The sequence below is a fragment of the Phyllobates terribilis genome, unplaced genomic scaffold (assembly GCF_046119375.1).
Source record: "Phyllobates terribilis strain yellow unplaced genomic scaffold, ASM4611937v1 Scaffold_2__4_contigs__length_985480577, whole genome shotgun sequence".
Taxonomy (NCBI): domain Eukaryota; kingdom Metazoa; phylum Chordata; class Amphibia; order Anura; family Dendrobatidae; genus Phyllobates; species Phyllobates terribilis.
The window spans coordinates 445,655,147-445,682,226 of record NW_027362762.1 but is presented as its reverse complement, the minus strand read 5'-3'; the positions used below and the strand labels follow the sequence as shown (position 1 = coordinate 445,682,226).

Below are 27,080 nucleotides of genomic sequence, written 5' to 3'. Positions count from 1 at the left end.
CTCTAGTGCCATCTGTAGAAAAGAAAATTTGCATATCTTGTCCCAAGGAGCATTGCCAGTATATCTTGCTACACCGGCAGGATCTCCACTAGAACCAGTAGCCCCTGACAGAAAGCAAGCAATCCAGATCAGCCATTTCTACTTCATTACTACATAAATCTCGTTGGAGTCTGGGAAATATTCTCCACCTACAGCATTCTACACAATCCTATCAGGTCAACTACACTTTTCTATACTGAATACAAAATCTAAAAAATTTAATTCAAGCAAGACATTTTAAGAATAAGGGAACAGATTGTAGTTTGAGATTTTTAATTCCAGGAAATTAGATAACAGACACAAAACAACAACAGGATATTAAAGCTGAGCACAGAAAATAATGAACAACCTTCAACAGTTGAGTAAGAAAAAAGAACTGAAACAAAGTGGGAAAAGGCATAAAAGACACGTCCTCCACAGGTAATCATAAATGTTGTGTAAAAGTTTGTGAAATAACTTCAGTGCACACATACATTTACATAACTTTGACACAGAACACGTATAATGTACAATATTAAAATATGACTGTGAATGACACTAAAGGATGCAATAAGTAATAGAGATGATAGAATTGATTCAAATTTGATTTCAATTATTTGAAATTCACAGGTACCAGTGAATTTGAACAATTTGCAATTCGATTTTTGAAAATCATCCAAGAAAATGCCAGCCGGCTTCTCACACATTGCAGAAGATTGCAACATAAAGAAGAAGAAACGCATGTCGCAATTACTAGCACGTTTTTCTCTGGGGGTTCCTTTACACAAGCATTCAGTTCTGATGAAGGTCTGAATAAAGACCGAAAACGTTTAACTAAACTACTGAGTGGATGCAAAAATAAAAACGGAACTTTATTCTACATTGAGTGGCAAGTTACTTCTTCTTTATGATGTATGGGTTGGATGCCCTACTTGTGCACTGTGCTCTTAGGAACCTTGAGTACTGCAGAAATTCTTTTGTACCATGACCAGATCTGTGCCTTGCCACAATTCTGTCTCTGAGCTCCTTGGGCAGTTCATTTGAGCTCATGATTCTCATTTGGTCTGACATGCACTGTGAGGTCTTATATGGACAGGTGTGTGCCTTTCCAAATCAAGTCCTATCAGTTTAATTAAACACAGCTGGACTTCAATGAAGGAGTAGAACCATCTCAAGGAGGATCACAAGGAAATGGACAGACTGGTTGTGATAAAAATGGACAACTAAGTGAGCTCTTATAGATAGGAATATGTTCCCCCAATCCCTTCCCTGAGCTGATATTGTTCGATAATGAAGGTGGGGGAGTGGGGCGTTACACAGTACAGACGAAAAGTTTGGACACACCTTCTCATTTAAAGATTTTTCAGTATTTTCATGACTATGAAAATTGTACACTGAAGGCATCAAAACTATGAATTAACACATGTGGAATTATATACTTAACAAAAAAGTGTGAAACAACTGAAAATATGTCTTATATTCTAGGTTCTTCAAAATAGCCACCTTTTGCTTTGATGACTGCTTTGCACACTCTTGACATTCTCTTGATGAGCTTCAAGAGGTAGTCACCGGAAATGGTTTTCACTTCACATGTGTGCCCCGTCAGGTTTAATAAGTGGGATTTCTTGCCTTATAAATGGGGTTGGGACCATCAGTTGTGTTGTGCAGAAGTCTGGTGGATACACAGCTGATAGTCCTACTGAATAGACTGTTAGAATTGTATTACGGCAAGAAAAAAGCATCTAAGTAAAGAAAAATGAGTGGCCATCATTACTTTAAGAAATGAAGGTCACTCAGTGCGAAAAATTGGGAAAACTTTGAAAGTGTCCCCAAGTGCAGTTTCAAAAACCATCAAGCGCTACAAAGAAACTGGCTCATATGAGGACCGCCCCAGGAAAGGAAGACCAAGAGTCACCTCTGCTTCTGAGGATAAGTTTATCCGAGTCACCAGCCTCAGAAATCGCAGGTTAACAGCAGCTCAGATTAGAGACTAGGTCAATGCCACACAGAGTTCTAGCAACAGACACATCTGGTTAACAACTGTTAAGAGGAGACTTTGTGCAGCAGGCCTTCATGGTAAAATAGCTGCTAGGAAACCACTGCTAAGGACAGGCAACAAGCAGAAGAGACTTGTTTGGGCTAAAGAACACAAGGAATGGACATTAGACGAGTGGAAATCTGTGCTTTGGTCTGATGAGTCTAAATTTGAAATCTTTGGTTCCAACCACTGTGTCTTTGTGCGACGCAGAAAAGGTGAACGGATGGACTCTACATGCCTGGTTCCCACCGTGAAGCATGGAGGAGGAGGTGTGATGGTGTGGGGGTGCTTTGCTGGTGACACTGTTGGGGATTTATTCAAAATTGAAGGCATACTGAACCAGCATGGCTACCACAGCATCTTGCAGCGGCATGCTATTCCATCCAGTTTGAGTTTAGTTGGACCATCATTTATTTTTCAACAGGACAATGATAGGGGAGACACAAAAGGTAAATGGTAAAAAGTGCTTGTATTGTATGGTCCAGCCATCGATATAACAGATGGGGTATTCACATAATGCTGCATGAACCGGTCACCAGCCAGTATCTGTACAGTACAGATACAGAGTGCTACAGAGTGCATGAAGGGTGTGTATACAGATGCTACGAGGGATCATATTTGGAAGAAAATTTTGGAAGGGCAAAACTGGAATAGTTAGATAAGTGAGGTGAGGATATAGGCCAGTTTAAAGAAATGAGTTTTTAGGGCACGCTAAAAACTGTGAGTATCGGGAATTAATCGAACTTTAAAATTAATTATCAGGTATATTATATAGTAAGTTCAAATAAATTTTTAATACTGAATACTTATATTTTTTGCACTTGTGTTATCTCCTGCGCATAAATTCACACAGAAGTAAAATCAGGGATGCAACTCTGCAACTTTTACTTTTTGCTTCCTTTTGCCTTACCGATAAAACCATGTAGTTATGAAAAAAACACTTAGCATTACTGGCAGACGGAATTGTTTTTAAAGTTGTGGGCGCCATCTTGTGCCCATTTAATAAATTACACCAAAAAGGAAAATGGACAAGCATTTTATATTTTCTTGGACTTGAGGAAAAAATACAGAATTGTCACGAAATAAACTATTATTAATATTAATATTTTAGTATTAAAATGTTATTTTAATGTCTAATATTTCTCATCTACAGATGTGACTTTTCTACAATGGAGAATCTGGAATGGAAAGAGAACTTTTATCCAAATATGACCATACATACGAACAACTCCAGGATACATTGACCTCTCATTTTAATACATACTCTAAAGTGATGTAATGAAAGGGGAAAGACAAATTCATTGACTAGATCTGCTTCTACTTACTTGAGCAGGCGGTAATGAAAAGAGACGTTCTACTCCAGACAGCAAGTTGGCACTATGTAAATTAGCCTTCTGCTTTACCTGGCAATAAAGCTAATCATGAAGGGTTCTAATAGTAGGAGATGCCCCTTCCCCACAATGTGTTCATCACTGGGGAACCTATCATGCAGTTAGGAATGCTATAAAATAAAAAACCTTTTACATGTTTTTTATTTTTGTCCTCTTGATATTCAATCCTGTTATTGGAACAAAATATACAATTCCCATGTAATCAGTCCATCTGGAAGCATTGTGGACCCCATATACAGTAGATAGCTGGTTTGGATGATGGATCAAAAGGCAACTATCTCTCGCGACCCCTTCATGCTTAGGACCACTCGCTCTGCCAAGCGCTCCTGTGTTCTCTACTAGACAGCTACTGCAAGTCTCTTCTGGCAGCTTATGTCTTTGAGAACAAAAAGATTGTCTTTCCAAAAATGAGAGTCAGGAGACCCCCATATGTTTGTCTGATGTATATGAGGGTCTTTAGGTATAGCAAGGACTAGTGGTGGTCCTGCTGTATGTGGCTCTAAGGTTACATATAGCTAGAAGGATTCATAATCAATACATAGCATGCTCCAGCTGATGCTTCCTATGGGAATGGATTAGCCATCAGAAGCAGTCCTTATATATGTCGCTACCAATGGTACCCAATACAGGACAATTCTGTCTGCTATATGGTTCCATAGAGTGCACCTAAGTGAAGCATGAATCTCTGTAGGTTCATATGAGAGTTGAGTTGAACAGCATGGCCGCTTCTGGTAGAGAACACCTCTGTACATATGGATTCTAATAAAAAATGCCAGGATTTTTTTCTGCAGGTTTGTTAGGAATACAATAGTTTAGAAGAAATAACATGGAGGCAAATGGAGGTTCAGAAGAAGAATCAAAAATTTATATGGAATACAGCCGCATGTGCAACCTGAACATTAGAAACCTTTATCATGTAGCATAATACAACACTCTAAAGAATTTTTGTGTCAAGTCGTCACATAGTTGATTGCTGTCAGTGAATAGAAACATTCATTGCAGTCCGGACCATATGGATAGGACACTGGTGCACAAATGGTTTAATATATTAGAGCTCTCCCTTGTAATGAGTCCAGGATCTCTATCAGGTTCTGTTCCCACTAGTGTTATGACTTATATTAACCAGAAGAGCTATGTTGGATCCAGGATACCGGCAAATTGACTTTAAAGATCTATTAGGATTTTTGTATATTTGATGGTAGGAATAGTTTTGCGGACTAACTATTCTTGCCATCAAAAAGTCATAAAGTGAAAACCTGTGCCCAGGTTATCAACTAAGCCTTAGTTGATAAGGATTCAAGACAGATTTTCAACTTTTGGTGGTTAAGAACAATAATGAAATTCATCAAGCAGTTTTCATTACTTGTCATAAAACTGCTTGAAATATTGCAATTTTTTTCTGCTAGTAATTGCACAAAAATGTTGAGAATTTTGGCATATTACGTTAACTTTTTAAGTTTAAAAAGTGAGCGCAGCTTAGTCGGGACCAAGTGGAGGCAACAAATTCATCACAAATTGTGCAAAAAAAGTTGCGTAACTTACAAAACAAATATACTTCAGTCAATGACTTTGAGTACAATTATTATTTATTTATTATGCATTGCTTACATAGCACCATCATATTCCACAGCGGTTTAAAGACATTATCGACACTGTCCCCATCGGGGCTCACAATCTACATTCCCTATCAGTATGTCTTTGGAGTATTGGAGGAAACCGGAGAACCCGGAGGAAACCCACGCAAACACGGGGAGAACATATAAACTCCTTACAGATGTTGTCCTTGGTGGGATTTGAACCCAGGATCGCTGCCCTAATCCTTGCAGTGGTGCTTCCTAATGAATTTGCTGCATCTTACTCCAGCGCATCAAGACTGGCGACTAAAATGCTAGTCTTGATGAATCTGGGCCATAGTATATTTATATTAATTAAGACTTCTTTAAAAATCTATAATAGATTAAAAAATGTAACATCTGGGTCTGAAATCACTGGGAGAAATGTCAGTGTAAAGCTAATATGTTTCTAAGAAAGTTACAACCAAACAGAAGCTCCTGCTGCATTACCAAACAAAGACATAAAAATAAACCAGAACTGGGAAAGGTGCTGCAGTGACTACATCAGGCAGAGCGATTTCTTTGTAGAATAAAGACATCTTTACTTTCTCCTTTATTGGATTGACCTTCATTTCAAGCTGGGATAACATTTTACATACTTCAGTGCACAAGTTCAATAAATAAACTTATGAACTTGAGAGATAATGCACAACTGATGCACTCTCTCCCATATAGTAACCATGGTATATTAATGTGCATTCAGCACTGACAGTCTACTTGTAGAAGAACGTCTCCATGTGCAAATCCTCCAGAGATTACATTTTAATGGACTACTAACAGGTTCTAATGACAGAAAGTTAATCATTATGGAGTTTTAACAATTGCATAGACTCATTACACTAAATATAAATCATTTTAACCTGCACCTGTTGTGGAACGATACAAGAACATATACTCCATTACCATAGTCTAGGAGGTGTAGGTCTACCCGAGGCACCATGCCAAAATGTATGCATTTATTAATAGTCACTAAAGATCTTGCTACATAAGCTACAACACTGTGGCTCTTATGGATAAAAATGGTGTTGTACAAGAGTCATGCAGTAATTTTGTTAACACAGCAGAGTTTGGAAAGGTTTTATCTTTCAATGTATAAACTAAATTTTTTTAGCAAATATTGCATAGGAGCAAACAGGAGAACAAGTGCTTCCCACACAGCACAGGATATATAGAGACCAGCATTACAGATCATATTCTGGTTGTATAGACCTCTGATGTCGATTCTACTTTAAAGGGAATCTATAACTATATTTTTGCTATTTAACCTGAGAGCAGCATGATGTAGGGCAGAGACCCAGATACCAGCCATGTATCGCTTATTGGTCTGCATGCTGTTATTTGTATAAAATCCCTGCTTTCTCTGCTGCAGATCTAGCAGTGCTCTAAATGCTGAGCTCTGTATAGCCCCGCCCACACCACTGATTGGCACTGTGTAAACTGTACATGGCAGAAAACTGCTAAACAGTGGTGAGGGTGGGGTTACACAGAGCAGGAGGACTTCTTGGCATGAGACAGCTAGTCAAGTCATGATAATCTCCTATTGATAAAACACTGATTTTATTGAAACTACAACAAACAGCTCAGTAAGTGACACATCACTGGAAACAGGGTCTCTGTCTCTACATCATACTGCTGTCGGATTACATAACAATACGTACCGACAGATTCCTCTTCGGAGACTTATAGGCAATGCTCTGCAGAAAATAAGTATGAAAATTAGCTCTTTCACAAAGACAAAAGACTCCATACTGAGCTGGTTTCTTTATGGCAGGGATGTCAAACTGAAATACACGGTAGGCCAAAATTAAAAACTTGGAAAAAGTCGAGGGCCAACCTTGATATTTATTTTAAAAAAATCCTTAATAGTCGGTGGGGTCACATAAGAGCATATCTCACAACTTTGCAGCCCTCACAGAGTAATTTTCCTCCTATTGAAATCATTTCATTGCCTCCATAAAGTATGATGCCAACAAAAGTGCCCCCCAAACACAGTATGATACCCCTACAGTGAATTCCTCCACAGTACCCTCCACACGTTTGATATGATGACCTTACTGTACTCCGCCTCATCTCCCCTGCCAAAGTATGGTGACCCCAACACAGTATGGTGCCCCAACTGTGATCCCCACAGTATAATGGGCCCCACATAGTCCTCCATTCAGAATAATGGCCCAACATAGTCCTAGTATAATGGGCCCCACATAGTCCTCCATTCTGAATAATGGCCCCACATAGTCCTCCATACAGAATAATGGGAACCTCATAGTCCTCCATATGGCGTCATGGGCCAAATGTAATCACCCTGAGGGCCAAATTTGGCCCACGGGCCAGAGTTTGACATGTGTGCTTTATGGAGAACCAGTACTTCCCCTATGGAACAGAGACCAGTTCTGTAAAAGTTATTCTGGTCATACAGATCAATTACTGTCTGCAGCAGTGATGAGTTGTTCAGCACTGTGGCCAGTGGTGATCAACTCATCGGTGATGAGCACTGGAAGAGGAAACTCGGAGACCAGCAAGGAATCAGGAGAGAGATTGGTAGTTCAGCAAAAATTGTTTTTTTTTTATTATTATTATTTCAGACCATGGTGGGCCCTATTTTAGGAAAAATACACCATTGAAATTATAAACTACTCTGAACAGACCTCTCATGAATCTTGCATGCCACCCATATATCACATGGTAAAACTCCATAAAATATGATAATGCTACATAAATAACTAATAATAGGAATGGATGAAATCTAAGGCCTTATTAGTAACCTATTTCATTCCAGTTTTGAAATCTAACTTAGTAAGTGATGCAGAGGTCATTAGTGGCAGGAGACAATAGTGAATGAAATAGGCAGTGTGTTCTGCCGCTTGGCTCTTTCTGGCAGACAGGAAGCGAGCACGCTGCACGCCACGCACATATAAATAGAACATCATTCCTAAACTCATTCTCAAAGACATAGGATTCCATTTGTTTAGTAAATATTCCCATGGGATGTAAGCTTGTTTTACCCGTCTTTCCTGTTAAGTAGAAGTGTTTATCCAATGCCTTCAATTAAATCAGTGATTAAGAATTAAAAAAGGCTTTGGGTTATGCCTTCCAAAGAACATCATTAGTGTATAACAGAAAGTAACTTATCCATTAGAAAGGCCTTACAGTATGCTCACCGTTTCTGTAAATAGTTATATTGTATTAACTATATATTATGCTTTGCATAAATTGATAAAAAAAAATCAATATTCACTTTCAAATATACATTTCACTAACAATTTGCTACTATTCTTCATAGGGTTTCCTGCTTGACAAGGTTTCTCAAAAACTTGATTTTGAAATTATACCTTGGGGTATGGACCAATTACTTTGCTCTGAGCATGCATTCGTTGTCAGTAGATTCTTGTCACTGTGCAATATGCACAGTGACAGTGTGCTTGCTTGCCATCTCTGATCAGAAGTAAGGAACTGGCAAGAGAGTGCACTGTCAGTGTGCGTTGTAAGAAGAATGTGACTTTACCGCAGCCTCTGCCTGCTGATGACTGCTTGTTGGACTATCCCAGCATTGAATGGGATTCTTAAATGAACCATCAAAGAAAAAGTAGTAAAAAATAATAATAAAGCAGTTAGTATTGTGAGGAAATGATAGGGAATTTTTAATTAAAGTATATTATAAAAGAGTTTAGATTATGACATTAAAGATTGGCATTTAAGAGTAAAATAAATTTTGATTCCGGACCACCCCTCTAATGAATTTGGTCTTTCTAACCACATAGCTGTTATGAGGGTTTGTTTTTTTGTGGGATCTGTTTTAGGTTTTAATGATACCATTCATTTTACCATTTAATGCACTGAAAAATGGGAATAAAAATGCAAGTGCGGTGAAATTGGGCAAAAAACACAATTCTGCAATGTTTTTTTTTTGTTTTTGTGGTGTTCATTGTACTGTACAAAAGACATGGAAACATGATTTTTCAAGGTCAGCATAATTACAGCAGTATCAATCTTGTATAAGTTATTTTTTATGTAAGTGGTGAAGAAAAAAATTGGAAATTTGTAAAAAAAGATAAACACATTTTGCCTTACATCGCCATTTTCTAAGAGCCATAATGTTTTCACGTTTCCATTGACTGCGCTGTGTGAGGGCTTGTTTTTTTGCATGGCGATATGACATTTATATAAATACTATTAAAGGGTAGATTACGCCTCGGCAATTTGACTGACAGACTGCTTTGTAGCATGTGTGTGCGGAGCAGGCTGTCAGTAGAGGTGTTGGGAGGTTATTATAGCTGCCACTCAAATTTTAGTGAGCACGCAGTGACTATAACTACTCCGTGCATGCTCCTAGACTAAAAGCCAGCAGCCGCAAGGTAGATAGAAGTTCATTTTCTACCTGTAGCCGCACATCCAGTAAGATGAGCATGAGTTTACTGCTTATTTACCCGCAGATTACTTCTAGATCTGCAGGTAAATAGCCTTTCCAGACAGACAGGTTCCCTATAAAAGTACTTTTCATACAGTTTTTAACTGTGGAAGTTTGTGCATTTTGAACTAGAGTGAATGAAGGCAAGCATGGCACATTAGTGCACTGAATAGATAGCTTTATCAATGTTCAAGGTACAAGTTTGTCCAATAAAACAGCAAATAGCAAAGATTATAGAAACGATTTCTACAGCTTTGCTCTATAATTTACGTAAATTAAATGACACCTTACATTAGCTAGAATTGAAAATCCCAAAATGATATTTTTACACTTTAAATCTAGTTTAGGACACGTTTCCCATATTTGGCGTTCCACTCAGAATTTTTGTTAAAGGGGCAAAAAAAAATGTTAAAGATTAGGCAAAGTATACATCCTTTCCATTCTGGGCGAGACATAGGTAAACTAATTATCCTCTTTCGCATGTAGTTTTGGCTCCTGAAATCTGAACCTTTTAACAGTGTATATATCTGGAGCTGTAAGCATCTAGTCATCATTTATTGTAGCCTTATTTGGATATTCCTGGGAACATCTAACATAAGGAAACCAAGTTCAATTCCTGCACTCAATGTTGGTTAAACAGCAGATGAACACTGACCTCTGCTGGCAGGAGATGTTATAGCGTTGCAAAATACGTGGAGCTTGTACTCTTAATTCCATATCACATTTCATTTACATATCACATAGAAAAATTTAATTATTTGAGAAGATGATAATAACAATAACAATATACTAAAGACTATATATATATATATATATATATATATACACACACAGTATATACAGTGCTGGGCAAAAGTAGTGGCACCCCTGCAATTCTGTCAGATAATACTCCGTTTCTTCCTGAAAATGATTGCAATCACAAATTCTTTGGTATTATTATCTTCATTTAATTTGCTTGCAAGGAAAAAACCACAAAAGAGAATGAAGCAAAAATCAAATCATTGATTATTTCACACAAAACTCCAAAAAAGGGCCGGACAAAAGTATTGGCACCCTCAGCCTAATACTTGGTTGCACAACCTTTAGCCGAAATAACTGCGAACAACCGCTTCCGGTAACCATCAATGAGTTTCTTACAATGCTCTGCTGGAATTGTAGACCACTCTTCTTTGGCAAACTGCTCCAGGTCCCTGATATTTGAAGGGTGTCTTCTCCAAACTGCCATTTTGAGATCTCTCCACAGGTGTTCTATGGGATTCAGGTCTGGACTCATTTCTGGCCACCTTAGAAGTCTCCAGTGCTTTCTCTCAAACCATTTTATAGTGCTTTTGGAAGTGTGTTTTGGGTCATTGTCCTGCTGGAAGACCCATGACCTCTGAGGGAGACCCAGCTTTCTCACACTGGGCCCTACATTATGCTGCAAAATTTGTTGGTAGTCTTCAGACTTCATAATGCCATGCACACGGTCAAGCAGTCCAGTGCCAGAGGCAGCAAAGCAACCCCAAAACATCAGGGAACCTCCGCCATGTTTCACTGTAGGGACCGTGTTCTTTTCTTTGAATGCCTCTTTTTTTTCCTGTACACTCTATGTTGATGCTTTTTGCCAAAAAGCTCTACTTTTGTCTCATCTGACCAGAGAACATTCTTCCAAAACATTTTAGGCTTTCTCAGGTAAGTTTTGGCAAACTCCAGCCTGGCTTATTTATGTCTCGGGGTAAGAAGTGGGGTCTTCCTGGGTATCCTACCATACAGTCCCTTTTCATTCAGACGCCGACGGATAGTACGGGTTGACACTGTTGTACCCTCGGACTGGAGGGCTGCTTGAACTTGTTTGGATGTTAGTCGAGGTTCTTTATCCACCATCTGCACAATCTTGCGTTGAAATCACTCGTCAATTTTTCTTTTCCGTCCACATCTAGGGAGGTTAGCCACAGTGCCATGGGCTTTAAACTTCTTGATGACACTGCGCACGGAAGACACAGGAACATTCAGGTCTTTGGAGATGGACTTGTAGCCTTGAGATTGCTCATGCTTCCTCACAATTTGGTTTCTCAAGTCCTCAGACAGTTCTTTGGTCTTCTTTCTTTTCTCCATGCTCAATGTGGTACACACAAGGACACAGGACAGAGGTTGAGTCAACTTTAATCCATGTTAACTGGCTGCAAGTGTGATTTAGTTATTGCCAACACCAGTTAGGTCCCACAGGTAAGTTACAGGTGCTGTTAATTACACGAATTAGAGAAGCATCACATGATTTTTCAAAGGGTGCCAATACTTTTGTCCACCCCCTTTTTCAGGTTTGGTGTGGAATTATATCCAATTTGGCTTTAGGACAATTCTTTTTGTGTTTTTTTCATTGAAGACAAATTAAATGAAGATAATAATACCAAACAATTTGTGATTGCAATCATTTTCAGGAAGAAACTGAGTATTATCTGACAGAATTGCAGGGGTGCCAATACTTTTGGCCAGCACTGTATATATATAAAATTGGCATTAATAAAACTAAAAAGTAATACTAAATACATGCATACGATAAAGTAGTAGATATTATATTTCCTAAGTAATGTACAAATCAGAAAAGGTTTCACAAAATCTGGAAATGCTCACAGTTCTTAAAAAGCAACATACACTCTTCAGTACGGTCAGGTAAAGGTGTTGACTCTCCATACTTACTTGTCACAAAAAACTTCTTAGTGAATGTGCAGCTATCGAAAGCAGCAATTTTTTCTTGAAGCACTACCACAAGCACCCTGTAAGACAAAGTCAGAAATATCAAAAATAGCACAACAAAAAAAGTTTTATCTGAAAGCATAAAAGACAGAAGTAAAGTTATGCCAGTGCCTGAATGACCACAGCAGGCTTCTTTTACAGCCGACTTTGCAGGTTCCATTATTTCCACTCAATGAAACAGAGCAGCATGAAAAGCAATTATTTTCTGATAACATGGCAAACACCCTAACGGAACCCTAATGGACCCCATTTTAATCATCGGGGTCGATCTGGCTCTACTGGTCCGTCATGCAACTGATCAGTTCCTCGTAAAAGTTCCATTTTTCTCGGGAAAATCGGATTGCACTCTGACATGATATTCTATAATTGCTTGCTTATCTGAGATTTTTTTTCTCAGCCCAGATCAGACTGAGAAAAAGATCGCAGCATGTTTTGAATGGCGACGTATATCACACGAGACTTGCCAATATAAGCCAATGGGTGTAAGAAAAAAATGGCATGGCACACGGACCATGCATGTGCCTTCCAATTTTTACACATCCATCCTAGAAAACCCGACATTTTATCAATTGAGTACAGTAAAATTACTGCGTGACCCGTCAGAATAGAATAATTATACACATATATGTCAGAGACATATATAATTAGTGCAGTGTGTATGTAGTTTAATGTTCATGTATTTAGTTAAAAATGTAATAAACTAAAGAACAAAATGGTGTAGGGTCCCCCGAATTTTTATTAACCAGCTGAGGGAAAGCAGACAGCTGGGGGATGATGTTTCTAGCCTGGGAAAGGGGTAATATACATGGAGCTTCAGAGGCTATTAATATCAGCTCACAGCTGTATACTTAGCCTTTACTGGTTATTAAAATGGCAGAACTGCCCCAAAAAATGACGTGGTGCCACTCTATAATTAATAACCAGCAAAGGCTAGGCAAACAGCTGTGGGCTGATATTAATAGGCTAGGAAGGGGCTATGGATATTAGCCCCCTCCCTGACTAAGAACATCAGCTTTCAACCGTCACAGAAATGGCGCATTCATGAGATGCGCCAATTCTGGCGCTTAGCCTCTATTATTTCACTTGCCCTGGTGTGGTGGCAAGTGAAATAATAGTATTGGGGGTGATGTCAGCTTTGTCTTGTCAGCTGACATCAAGCACAGGGATTAGTAATGGAGAGGCGTCTTTAAGACGCCTCCATTACTAACCCCATAGTTATATTGTAAAAAATACACATCCAGAATAAAGTTCTTTAATTAAAAAAAAGACAGACTCCTCTATTTGAAATAAATACTCCCCATCCCTCTTTTTCCCATTTATTATTGTAAAATAAAAAACACCATATTCCTCACCTGTCCGACGAGAAGATAATCCATTTGTCCCACGACGAGTCTAGCTCTGCTACATCATGATGCAACCGTTCAGTCTGGCATCCAGAAGAGAAACTGAGCTGCACATGATGACGGTGACGTGAATAAGATGAGCAGAGTTCATAGCCAATAAACTCCGTTCATCTCACTGATGTCAGCGCTATCGGCGTGAGAACCATCACCAAGCCTTTGCTCCACGCTATTTCTACATTCTCACAACCCCTATTTGTGGCTTGGTGATTTCTAAATATTTTCAAAATCAAGTTTTATCCTGCAGTCACACTATGCAAATGTTTCAGGACTAGTTAAGCAGGGAATATCCCAGACTAATCTTGCCTCCCATCATATAAGCACTCTCCTCTGTGTGAAATTTACAGTGACGAGCAAAAAGGTAACAATGCTTTGAACTTTTGACTTTTAGGCTCCATATCTCACTATCCACTATTGCTTTGAACTTGAAACTACCATCATTTTATATAAATTAAAATAGTTGGCACTCCATAAAAGATGTTGTGGTGCACGTAGAGAAGTAGCAGCATAAAAAACAAAGTTCCGGCACTCACGTGTTGATTAATACTCTTTTAATAAAGGTACACAACACAAGACATTTCAGCCCATCCCAGGCTTTTGATAAAAAGCCTGGGGTGGGCTGAAATGTCTTGTGTGTGGACCTTCAAGAAAAGAGCATTAATCAACACGTGTTTTCATATACCATCATTTTATAAACAATCATCTTGGCTATTTCATACATAAGTTTGACTTGCAACTATTTAGCGTATGATTTATGATTATTTTGCTAGTATTTTGTAAATCCAAAAGCCAAAAGGTAGCTTTCAACACTGCCTGAATTCTTCTGTGTATGCGCTCGATCAGATTCAAACATGTCTCGACTGAAATCTGATCCCAGCTCTCTTCTACACGTTCCCAAAGTTGGTGCATACTGGTCGACTCACTTGGGTATGTATACAGCTTTTTCTTCAACTCTACCCACAAGTGTTTGATTGGGTTAAGCTCTGGGGACTGTGGAGGCCAATCCAGGACCTCTACTTCATTGTCATTGAACCATTCCTTCACCAATCTCAACGTATGCTTCAGGCCGTTGACCTGCTGGAACTCTATGTCGTCCTTTTCATACTCATAGTACTCGAGTGTACGAAGTAACTAGTCTTACAGGATACTCAACTATAGCTCAGTATTGAGACCACCATCGATCCCGGTCAAGTATCCAATGCCTTTGGCTGTGAAAAAAAACCCATATCATCAGGCTTTCTCCACTGAACTTGACAGTTCCTTCAACTCGATCTGCTAGCCCTTTTTTCCCTTGTTTCTTCTAGACCCATTTGTACCCAGTCTCCTGACTTTCGTATCATCGCTCCAAATGACCTGTTTCCAATCTTCTACTGTCCACTTTTCGTACTTTCTTTGCAAACTTGAGCAGACACTTCTTATAATGATATTGAAGTAGAGGCGTCTTCACCTTTTTTCGAGCCGCAATGTGTAATGTATAATGTGCGCTACACGGTGCTTGCATGGACGTTTGTGATCGCACTCTTATGAAGCATATGAGCCACCTCCACAGCCATGTTTATTGCGCCACAGCTGATAGACCTTGTGATGAGCCAACTTGCTGACTCCGATATTTTGCCTGAACGTCCACCTCTTGGCTTTTGAATGGATGGACGGACTTCATTTCGCATTCTTCCAACTGTCATGGCACTCACATGATGCAGTTTAGCAATATTCTTGGCCAAGAGACCACTATCGATGAGCCGTATAATGCTGTTTCTCTTTTCTTGGGAAATCTTCTTCATGGCTGATCCTCGATTCAAACCAGTGACGCTTCGCTTGAGAATCAACCTAATAACACACTGAGCTATTAGGGAATATGAGAACAGGTTGTATTTTGTAGTATACAGGAAGAAAAAGATTTTTCCGCCAGCAGGAGCAAAACAATGACAATGTAGTGACGAGAAAAAGATTTTTCCACCACCAGGAGCAAAACAATAACAATGTAGTAACAAAACAGAATCTGCATAATTAATCATATGCTAAATATTTGCAAGTAAAATTTATGTATGAGATAGCCAAGATGATTGTCTATAAAATGATGGTAGTCTCACATCCGAAGCAGCAGTGGACGATGAGATATGGAGACTGAAAGTCAAAAGTTCAAAACATTGTCAAAAATTCTTCCTGATCGCCCACCCATTACTGTACGCCGCTCCAAGAATCTCCGTGACTATCTTGTATACAGTCACTATCAAACTGTATCTGGTACGTCTACAATCTTTGGTGCATCGGGTCCTGACTGTGGGAGTTTTCCGTGTGGTCGATGCGTCGCTTGCCCCAATATGGATAGAACAAATATTTTTTCCAATGCAGCTGGTACTAAAACCTATGAAATAAGGTGCCGCATTACATGTATCTCACGCTTTGTTATCTATTACGCTACTTGCCCTTGTGGGCTTATTTATGTTGGCCTAACTACGCGCCAACTTAAAGTGAGAATAAGAGAACATGTATTGGGGATATTGGCGGCGACCGACTGCGCGGATCCCTCCACACTCAGGACTATACCAAAACATTTTAAACTCCATCATGACTGTGATAGCTCCCTCCTGAGGGTTCGGGGGATAGACGTGCTAAGAGTTGGTATTCGTGGAGGTAAACTGAGCCAACGTCTGGCCCAGCTCGAATCTAGATGGATTTGGCGACTAAATACTGTACATCCCAATGGACTCAATGAGAATCTCAGCTTCGCTCCCTTCCTCTAATCTCTCCCCTGTCACATATTCTTGTTGTGGTTTTTATGATTTTAACATTCTTTTTTTAATTTTTAGTATTCTTCATCATCCGTTTGCACTTTACTTCCTCTGGCGAGTCGTGTCTATACTATGGCTGATATCATATGGATGAATATGTGAATAAGAATATACTGAATAATCTATTTCATCTGGGAACAACTACCGTGGTGTATATATATATATTGTGGATCTTCTTCCTGTGCTCAAAGATCCCTATAGATTAAACTGTTTAAGTGGAAGCTAGATCTGGGAAGTTCGCTACCCCCACATAAGATATTGTTCCTTGTGAATTAATCATGATGATATATAAGATGTTATCTTTTGATATTCCACCTATTATATATTATTGTTATGACAATATGGCCTTTGCACATTTATCTATGTATATATGTGATTGAAAATGACCTGTATGAGTTTGCTTATACTGTTATATATATTACTGGATGTAATGATGTATTGTATGTAGAGTGCCATAATGTTAATTTACTCGATTGGGATATTGTTACACCATATGATACACCCATACATCTATGTGGTGGTGGTGAGTATATACATCATGCAATTGGAGCTTATACCTCCTGTTATATTCCCCAACTATGAGAGGTTCAAGGACCTTACGCGCGAGCGTCGCCGCTTTCTGAGTGCCCCGTGCCGCCTGGCGTCTCTATGCAAGGACCTGTATCACGTGGGTCCATGTGACCATCATGTGATCCCTTGCATGACGCCCGCGTCACCGGTTGCTTGGTAGCGGGGACTCTACGCGCGTTATTGCGGGTCCACCCCCTCCATTTGATTGGCCAACACAATATTTAAATTCACACTCCCCTTGAGGTAGTTGACGCCCCCTGAAGAAGGCAAACGCGCGAGCGGTCCACGTGAGGGTACCCTGACATCACAGCTTGTGGCCCAGGTAATTCTCCCTTATATAATGCAGCACTTGCTTCTTACTTACCTGTACTTAACTACCTTTATACTTGTTTGGTATAGACTCTGTCAACATAAATCTATTTAATTGAATTTTCCTAGCCGTCATACTTTGACTATAATTGTACCATAGTGGCTATTACTAGTGTCCCTTATGTGGCATTTGGTATGATGAATGTATATCTTAGCTGCTGGTATATGGCATCCTGACAGTATAGATTATGAGTCTCCTATGAGGTATTTCCAAGTATTTGATACTACTTGTGGTATGCACTACTATATGAACATTACCATGGGTATTGTACTGTGGCCATTTGATAGTCCTCTTTATTGGTATGTCATATGAAGGACTACATATATGCTTTTTTGCTGTGGTGTCTCGGCCCCCTTTCACTTTTGGACCGGATCGTCCCTTCAGTGAGATGGTCATCCTACATGATATGTGTTTCTCTGCATTTCTGTACTGTGCCTTATATTGATTATGAAGTAACTTTTTATACTATTTATGAATAAAAGTTAATTTTTATATTTGCCTTTGGTTGATATGGTCGTATTTTTTCTCTCTTCAAGTATTTATCTATGTCGAACGACTTAACCTAGATTTCCACCAGTAGGTGCTAGCCATTGAGCAATATACATATTATCTCTAATATGCACCAATTGAGAAACTTATATCACATCCGAAGCAGCAGTGGACGATGAGATATGGAGCCTGAAAGTCAAAAGTTCAAAACATTGTTACCCTTTTGTTCATCACTGTACATAATTTTCATGAGTAACGTCACCATCGGCTCCTTGCAAATCTCATACGTCACAATCTGCTTCCCTAGGCATGTGCATTGTGCAGTTGAAGCTAGGGGACGTACATCCAGCTTCATTGCGCACTACAAGGGAGGCAGAACGCCGAGCACACTGATGATGACATCACTCTTGCAGATTATTTAAGCTGCACACCAAGGGGCGTGCTTACAATATGGGAAGCAGGACTAGTCTGGAAAAATCCTCGCCCTGCTGGACTAGTTCTGTAAATTTGCATAGCGCAAGCACAAAATAAAGCTTGATTTTGAAAGCATATAGAGATTGCTGAGCCAATAGAAAAGGATAGTTAGAATGCAGAATTAGCGTGGTGAGGAGCCATGGGGGTGGTTTAGGGGGCCAAGGACAGCTAACATGTAGATGAATAGATGAAAATAATTAAAAAAGATTTCAGCTCTAAATGCCCAAAATAGTACAGTCTTTAAATAAGTTGTATCAAGATGCAAAATTGTCCCCTAACCATAGGATAGAGAGAGAATAACTTCCCTATCGCTGGGATCTGACAACTGGGATCCCCTCCTATCCAACTGATTGTCCCAGCAGTAGGACTCCCAGTCCTATGATTATTCCCAATCCCACCATGTCATTGATTCAGATCTGCTGATCAGCTGTTCCCAGTGTCATGGGTGGTCGGGGTGGATGTGCAGCACCAAGCAATGGCCACTATTCCGTCGATGGAGCCGTGTTGTGCAGCTCCGTAACTGAGTAGTTCCGGCTGCCACTAATATCAGCTGATCGGCATCCTAAGGATAGGCCATCATTGTTAAAGTCTCAGACAACCTCTTTAATAGTTTACTGTAGAAAGTTAGATGTAAGGAGTGAAATTGTACATTTGTCTAGCACTGGTATAAGATCAATTTGGAGATGAGTGAAATATGCCAAATTAATAATTAGATGAATCAATATCAGAAAAAAATGCATGAAAATGGATTTACAAGGATAGATTTTTACATTAGGTGTTTCCTGTTTAACACAATAGAGTTATCATGGTTACAAATTTAGATCTTTGATGCTCTCTCAGGAAAGGAGAGAAAATGCTGTCCTCGTGTTTTTATTATTCTCCGGGGAGTAATTGATCAAGTTCAGTTAATGTGACTGTTCCGGTAGTGAGTCCCACGATATGGAGCTTGATGAATCAACCCCCTCTCTCTCCATTTCCTTTGTCATTTCCTACTTGCTGCAAAGTCATAATGTTGTTCCACATCACTGCAGTGATTGAAATGTGTCCTGTAGCCCATGCAGCAAATGTGTAATGGGCTTATCATATCCTACTTTGTATAACAATATAACGCAGAATGAAATAAAAGTTATACAGGTAAAACTATCCTTCAAAAATAAGGACTAATCCAAGTGTCCCACATCGCACAACTTCTGTCAGCAAGGTTATCATCTTAATGCACCATTTTTAACGCCTTCCCGCCGCAGCCAGCTCTGGCGTTTCAGACCAGGACAGGTGTTTTGAATCTAATGTGTCACTTTATGTGGTCCCTTTGGAGTGCTCCTACATGTCTCAGTGATTTTAGAATGTTTTTACTTGACACATTGTACTTTATGTTAGCGGTAAATTAGGGTCGATATGATTTGCATTGATTTATAAAAATATCTCATATTTTACCAAAATTTAGAAATATTTGCAATTTTCAATGAGTTTTTATGCCTTTAAAGAGAACATGTAAGCAGGTTTTTAGACCCTAAGCTGAAGTCATCTATGTAAGGCATCTGAAATGTTGATCATGTCTATACCTTTTGTAAGAAAGCAGGCAGGGGGTAAGGTCTTGAATGGCAGGTATGTGTTACTGAGACGGTATTTTGGGTGCAGGATTGTGGAGGAGCGACCAAAAGAGCCTGGGTGGGAAAGGTCGCTCCCATGCTCCAGTCCGGGTCTTACAGGCCTTATAAGAGGCAGCTGGGAATAGGTCAGCAGAAAGTATTGTGTTGGAGCTGGAGAAAGACCGTTCATGATGGATAGCCTATGCTAGAGACTGAGAAGTGCCTGTAATACGAAGTTGGTGAGACTGTTTGATTTACTTTGCCTTACCCAGAGAAAGGACTATTCTGTTGTTCATTTGTGCTGCAGAAAAGCTGTTTTATTTGGAGCTATAAAGTTTATGAACGACAATAAATTTTATTCTGTTTTGATATAAAAACCCTGTGCGTATCCAAGCGGATACCAGAGAGCTGAAATCCGTACATTTTGTACTACATGACCTTTTCTTTGTTTTCTAGAAATCCATTGTGGAATGTTTATGCAAATGAGATAGCAAGCACAAAGGGCTTGGTCTGCACTTACAGCTTGATGGCCTCTCTCCCTCTTTCTCCTCCCACCGTCGGCCTCCTGTCAGTGACTGACAAAACACTCTCGTCTGCGACCTGCTCTCCCACTCGAGATCTCACTCAGGCGCCATCACTGCCCGGGGAAAACTGCGGTTTGGGCAGACACTCTGCTCAGAAGATGAGGTCATTTTGCTTTGAGAGTGCGGATGTTACTGGATTTGCTTTTGGGAGAAATGTTGCTTCGCCAGGTCTTTTCAGATACAGGGCGGCACGGTGGCTCAGTGGTTAGCACTGCAGCCTTGCAGCATTGGGGTCCTGGATTCAAATCCCACCAAGGACATCATCTGCAAGGAGTTTGTATGTTCTCCCCGTGTTTTCGTGGGTTTCCTCCAGGTTCTCTGGTTTCCTCCCACACTCAAAAGACATACTGATAGGGAATGTAGATTGTGAGCCCCAATGGGGACAGCGATGATAATGTCTGTAAATTGTCAGAATTGTAAAGCGCTGCGGAATATGTTGGCGCTATAAAAATAAAAACATTATTATTATTATTAGATACCAGTAACATGTAAATTCCCAATTTTTTCATTAACAGATGACGGATCTGAAGGGAACTTTTTTTGGTATAATTTAGGGGCACATAACATTTTTGTTCACTTTTAAGGTTAGGTTCACATTTATTCTGTGCTATACATTCAGTACTTACATTGGGCTTTCCGTCTTAAACCACAAATTTTTTTTTTGCGGATTTACAAAGAAACCACAAAGTAAGTTATCAATGTTGTGCACAAGATAAGTGTGAACCTAACCTTATTCTAGTTTATAGGCGGCAGAATGACAAATAAACAGCACTGTTGAAATTGTTTTCACTTTGTTGGATTTTCACGCCGTTCACACTGCAGTATAAGTGATAAGACAAGTTTATTCTTCAGATCAGTACAATAATTATACTCATATCAAATGTAAATAAGTTTTTTTATGTTTTGATGTTTTTACACACTAAAAGTTTTTTACAAAAAGTAATTTTATTCAATGCCATATTTAGAGATATGCCATATTTATTTTTTTATTATTCTGCCAACAAAATTGTGTGAGGGCTTATTTTTTGCAGGATGAGCTGAATTGGTACTATTTTCAAGTACATGACATTTTTAGTCGCTTTCCATTCTGACTTTTAAGACAATTTTTTTCTACGGGACAATATGATTACAACAATACTAGATTCATATGGTTTTTTATATTTTGATATCTTTATACATTAAAAATTATTTAAAAAACATAATTTGGTTTGGCATTGCGAAATTCTGATAGCTATAATTTTTTGTATTCTGCCAACAATGCTTGATTTTTTTGTGGATGAGTTGATGTCTTCAGTGATACTATTTGTCTTCACACAGACAACTTTATGTGTATGCCGATATGATTAAAAACCAGTGTTTTTGCAGTGTTTAGTTATGGTGTTCACCGACGGTATTAAATAATGTGACATTTTTATAGCTCGGGTCAATTTTTTTTGTTTTATTGTGTTTTGCTTTTTTATATTTTAACAAAACTTGGGAACTTTTTTTTTTTATAAATAGTCCCGCTACAGAACTTGAACAATGAATAGTATAAAAAAGAGCTTTTAATGGTAAAAATGTTTGTGATTTTTTCATGTTTATTGTTTTTTTTGCTTACAAAAATTGTTAGAACTTTTTTTTCACTTAGTCCCGCGGCAGAACTTGAACACAGAATAATCTGAGAGCTGATAAGCTGCAATACTCATGATTTGCAATATTTTAGACCTGTCAGTTTTACATTGACAGGAGGCCTGTGAGCCCCTGCTTACAGCAGACAACTGTATCTGGCACATCTAGAGGTCATTATTTGGCCTCCGGTTGCCATGACAACCATTGACATCACGCAATCATGGCATATGGGTGCCGATAGAGTTCAAGAGGAAGGCTGCTCCCTCTTATAACCATCTAGACGCAGCAGTTGCTATTGACAATGGCATGTAGACAGTTAAACAGCTGGTGGCTTGTGCAGGAGCTTAACTGTTGGTTAAAGGGGTTTTCCCACGAACAAAGTACATTTTAATCAATAGATCTTGGAATAAAAATAAGTTCTACAATTGGATGTTGTGATGAACCTGTAGCCGCCATCTTGGTAATGATAAATCATATCCAGGGATGGCCACACTTCAGCAGCCCCCACCCTTGGGACCTTCTGTTAAAACGTCAACTAGATAGTTTCCCCCCATCCAGGCTCCTGTAAGATAAGAAGCCTACTTAACACTTGAATGCTAGGAGCTTCAAAGACTTCGAGAGGAAACACAGCCAGCAGGGGGGGGTGCTTCGTCTATCTGTACCTGACCATTTGTCCCATAGGACTAGTTTCTTTGTCTGTCACAAGCATGGAGGCATAAGATATAGAAACATGAATAGTACACGCATGTTGCGTGGGATGGGCCAATAAAAAAATATCACGGCGTCCCGGAGCCATTGCGCACACAAGCCTCCGCGGTAGACGTTTGTACGTGCTCTGGAAGCCAAGATATAGCGCGGAGCCATTCCTGAGGACCGTATGGTATCATAATTGATATCAAAAGGTCGGTTACGGCGGCCCGAATCCATGGGAACCCCTGGGGGTATCATGAGACCATCCCAGAAGAAGTTATTGGGTTCCTTAGAATTTGGGCTTCTGATCGAAGTTAGACCTGAGGGTGGAGACTGAGCCAGCTGACCTCACCAGCAGTGGGCGGGACGGGGCAGGTAAGATAGCAGGACAGACAAGAGACAAGTCAGTCTTGACCCAAGAGTGGTGTGCTGAACATCTGAGCACCAGCTGAGGCCACCAAGGGGAGGAGCAGTTTGACCATGCGGTGGTAGGCCTCAGCCTGTAACAAAGAACCGTGCCTGCGATCGCAGAATCCTCTCCCTGCGTCACAAGAAAATCAAGAAACCGGTAACTGATATGCTGTGGTGATTCTGTGTGTTGTATTCCATTGTTGTATAGTTTAGCCTGACCTTATACCTGTGTATATTTAGTTGTATATCGTGTATCTAGTGTATTATTATAATCAATTACCTCAAGTAATTGTGGGCCTGCCTTTTATTCTGCATAACGAACGCACGTCCGTGTGAGCTCGGCTCAAGCCAAAAACGCTACCCAGGGTTGGTTCCTGACCCGATATAGGCCCATTCACGGACTGGGCGTATATCTAAAATAGGGACTGGTGGCAGCATACCAACTGGGGATTGGGGAAGGCTGGTAGTGACGGTCGGAGGTTCAGATATATATATTCCTGGCGCGGCCAAGGAAGATATATATACCGCCCTCACTACAGAGGGCCCCGATACCCAGTAGGTTACAGGACAGTCTCCCTGGCGACCGCTTATCCTAGGTGCAGTTCCTTGACTGACCTGAGGCTAAGAGGGCGCTAGCGAGTTGTGCTGTGTAGTGACGTTACGGTTTAGTGACGTTGAAGGGATAACACACTACCGTGTTCCCTGCGCTGGTTGCAGCTTCCTGGCACTACTTTCTCTAGGTGCAGTACCTTGACTGACCTGAGAGGTAAGGGGGCGCCAGAGAGCTGCACCCACCGGCCGGCTTTCATCACATTGGTGGCAGCGGTGGGATTGCAGAATAATAGTGTTGTGGGACCCCTACTCCCAGGCACTAAAGACTGCCAGTGGTAACTTCCACTGCTGGAGTCTTAAGGTCAGCCCAACATTAGACGGTCAGGCTAAAAGTATAACAAGGTGTGTGCAAACTCAGGGTTGCAGCGGTGTCGGTTACCAAGATGGCAGACGGCACCAGGAGCAAGACCCTGCAGGAGGCTAATGCTACGGTCCGTGTGGCAGGAGGGGAGGACATTGTTACTCATGGCGAGGAGGAGTCCAGCCCGGGCACCTCAGGGAGCCAGTCCCCAGTATACGGTCCCGCAGTGGGCTGCCCACCACCTACCCAGCCCAGCCTGTCCAGATCACAAGCCCTTTTACAAGCGGCTATGGCAAGTCTCCAGTCTCATGGCGATGCCGTCTACAAAACCCTCCTGGCAGCATCAGAGAAGGCAGCGGAGGAGGAGCGCGAAGCTGCGGAGCGCCGGGAGGCTGCGGAGCGTGCAGAGCGGGCTGCAGAGCGCCGGGAGGCTGCGGAGCGTGAAGCTGCAGAGCGTGCAGAGCGAGCTGCGGAGCGCCAGCACCAACTGGACCTGGCCCAGCGGGGGCTTCCGCTAGAGCAACCAACCCATCAGGAGACCAAGTCGTCCAAAGTCCGAGCTGAGGACTTCCCTCTACTGGAGAAGGATGGGGACCTGGACTCCTTTCTGGTGGCATTTGAACGGACCTGTCTTCAGCACCATCTGGCCCGGGATCAGTGGGCCAGATACCTGACCCCCCGTTTGAGGGGTAAGTCCCTGGATGCCTTGGGGGACTTACCTGCCGGGGAGGTACAGAACTACGACTGCATCAAGCGGGCCCTGATCCGGCAGTACAACCTCACTCCCGAGTCGTACCGCCAGAAGTTCCGGAGCCTGCTGCGTGGCCCCAAGGACACCTGGACCGATCATATGCGGGCGCTGTTGAGAGCCGCAGAGCACTGGACCTCGGGTCTAGCGCTTACTACCCGCCAGGAGGTCCAGGAACTGTTCGTCACGGAGCAGTTCTTGTGGAACTGCCCAGAGGACCTCCGACAGTTCCTCCGTGACCGAAAACCAACAGGGGCTTCTGCTACAGCCGCCCTGGCAGACGAGTATGCCAATAACAGGGCGCCTGAGCTGAAGAAGTCTGCCAGCAGCACCTGGAGAGGGGGTAAGCCCAGTCATGCCCCTGTTTCCCCGGCCCCTAGAACACAAGGGGTGTATCCCCCTGTTGCCCTCTCCAGGCAAGGACCAGACGTAAGACGTTGTCATCTATGCAACAAACCAGGACACTTTAGGGCTGAGTGTCCCCAGCGCCAAAAGACCCCATCCCAGTCCCAGAGAGCGCCCAATGTTTTGTGTGTGGGAGGGGGTGGTGGTAGGTCCCTGGACAACATCCAACCCGTCACCATAGGCCGTTCTGCGGTCATGGGACTGCGGGACACGGGCGCTGAACGAACACTGGTACGGCCTGAGGTGGTGTCCCCCCAGGACTTGGTACCAGGAAAGACTCTTTCCGTCTCCGGGGTTGGAGGCGTGGAGCCGGCACTTCCCGTTGCCATGGTGTATTTGGACTGGGGTGCCGGAAGGGGGATGCGGGAGGTGGGAGTAACGCCAAATATTCCCGCAAATGTTTTATTAGGGACCGACTTGGGGCGTCTAGTATCGCAGTATGTACCCTCTGAACCCCCAAGTTCGGCCCCCCAAGAGTGTATTGATTTGTCTGCTGCTAATGCCAACCATGTTGTATGTAGTGTGTGTCCTGCTGAGGAGGAGGGAGTGAAACCTGAGGGTAACACCTGCACAGACACAACACAAACAGGGTTAGTGAAAGCAGGTGGGGAGTGTGGGGATGCCCGCAGAGGTGCTCAGCCGGCGTGCCGTGACCTCTTGTCCTCCGGTGAGGGAGGGGGCGGGCAGGATTCTGTAGAGGGAAGCTCAGGGATGGAGAGGGGGGCAGCTACCGGCAGTGTAGGGCTCCCAGGGGTATCCAGGCTGCTGAGTATAGGCCCACTGCAGGGGGAGGAACAGGCCATGGGAGGTGGGGGTGTCCCAAGAGAGGAGCCGCCAGGTAAGACCCCAGGGCAGGAGTTCCCCACATCCGAGATGTCCAAAGGCCTAGGAAGCCTGCCTGATCGGGCGGCTTGGTCAGAAACAGAGGGGAAGCAGGCACTACCCACGGTCACAGCGGTCATAGCCGCTGTCACCAGGAGTGGGAGCGCCGGAGCCCAAGGAGCCTTGCAGAGGTCCGACGGCTTCCCCACTTCTGACCAAGTGTCTGCCGGGTCAGACAGCGGCCAGGTGACATGCCCGGAGGGGCTGACAGAGGATGTGGCAGTTTCGTCGATTCTGGCCACATCAAGTCAGGAATTTCAGGCTGCGTTGGAAGCAGACGACAGCCTGAAAGCTCTCAAGGAACAGGCGGCACAGCCTCCCATGGAGTCAGACTGCGAGCGGGTGGTCTGGGACCAGGGACGGCTGTACCGGGTAACGGTCCAGCAGGGTTCACCGGAGGCGTGGCCCAGGGACCGACAGTTAGTGGTACCCTATCCGTTCAGGGCGGAATTGTTGCGGATCGCACACGAGATTCCGATGGCCGGACACCTAGGGATCGCTAAAACCAAGGCCAGGATAGCTCAGCATTTCTACTGGCCTGGGATGGGAGCCGCGGTGGGTGCCTACTGCCGTTCGTGTGACACCTGTCAGAGGGTGGGGAAGGCGGGGCCGCGCCCCAAAGCCCCACTGGTAACTCTGCCAATCATCGAAGAGCCTTTCTCGAGGGTTGCTGTGGATCTTATTGGACCTCTGTCCACTCCCAGCCACTCCGGGAAATGCTTCATACTCACGGTAGTGGACTATGCCACCCGGTACCCGGAAGCGGTAGCTTTGTCGTCCATTCGGGCCGACAAGGTGGCTACCGCCTTACTGGAGATCTTCTCCAGAGTGGGTTTCCCCCAAGAAATGCTCACCGACCGAGGGACCCAGTTCATGTCGCGGCTGATGGAGTCCCTCTGTAAGCAAATGCAGGTGCAACATCTGGTGGCCAGCCCGTATCACCCACAGACTAATGGC

The 27,080-nt window shown here is 42.2% G+C and overlaps 1 protein-coding gene across 7 annotated transcripts in view; it reads right to left on the bottom strand.

Annotated features, from left to right (window-relative positions):
- Positions 1 to 27,080, bottom strand: part of BCAS3 (BCAS3 microtubule associated cell migration factor) — a 1,370,469-nt gene that overhangs the window by 1,117,853 nt on the left and 225,536 nt on the right. For all 7 annotated transcript variants that reach the window (XM_073665482.1, XM_073665487.1, XM_073665488.1 and 4 more), the window contains one exon: positions 12,142 to 12,218. In XM_073665482.1, coding sequence (XP_073521583.1) covers positions 12,142 to 12,218 — 77 coding nt within the window. The remainder of the gene's footprint in view (positions 1 to 12,141; positions 12,219 to 27,080) is intronic.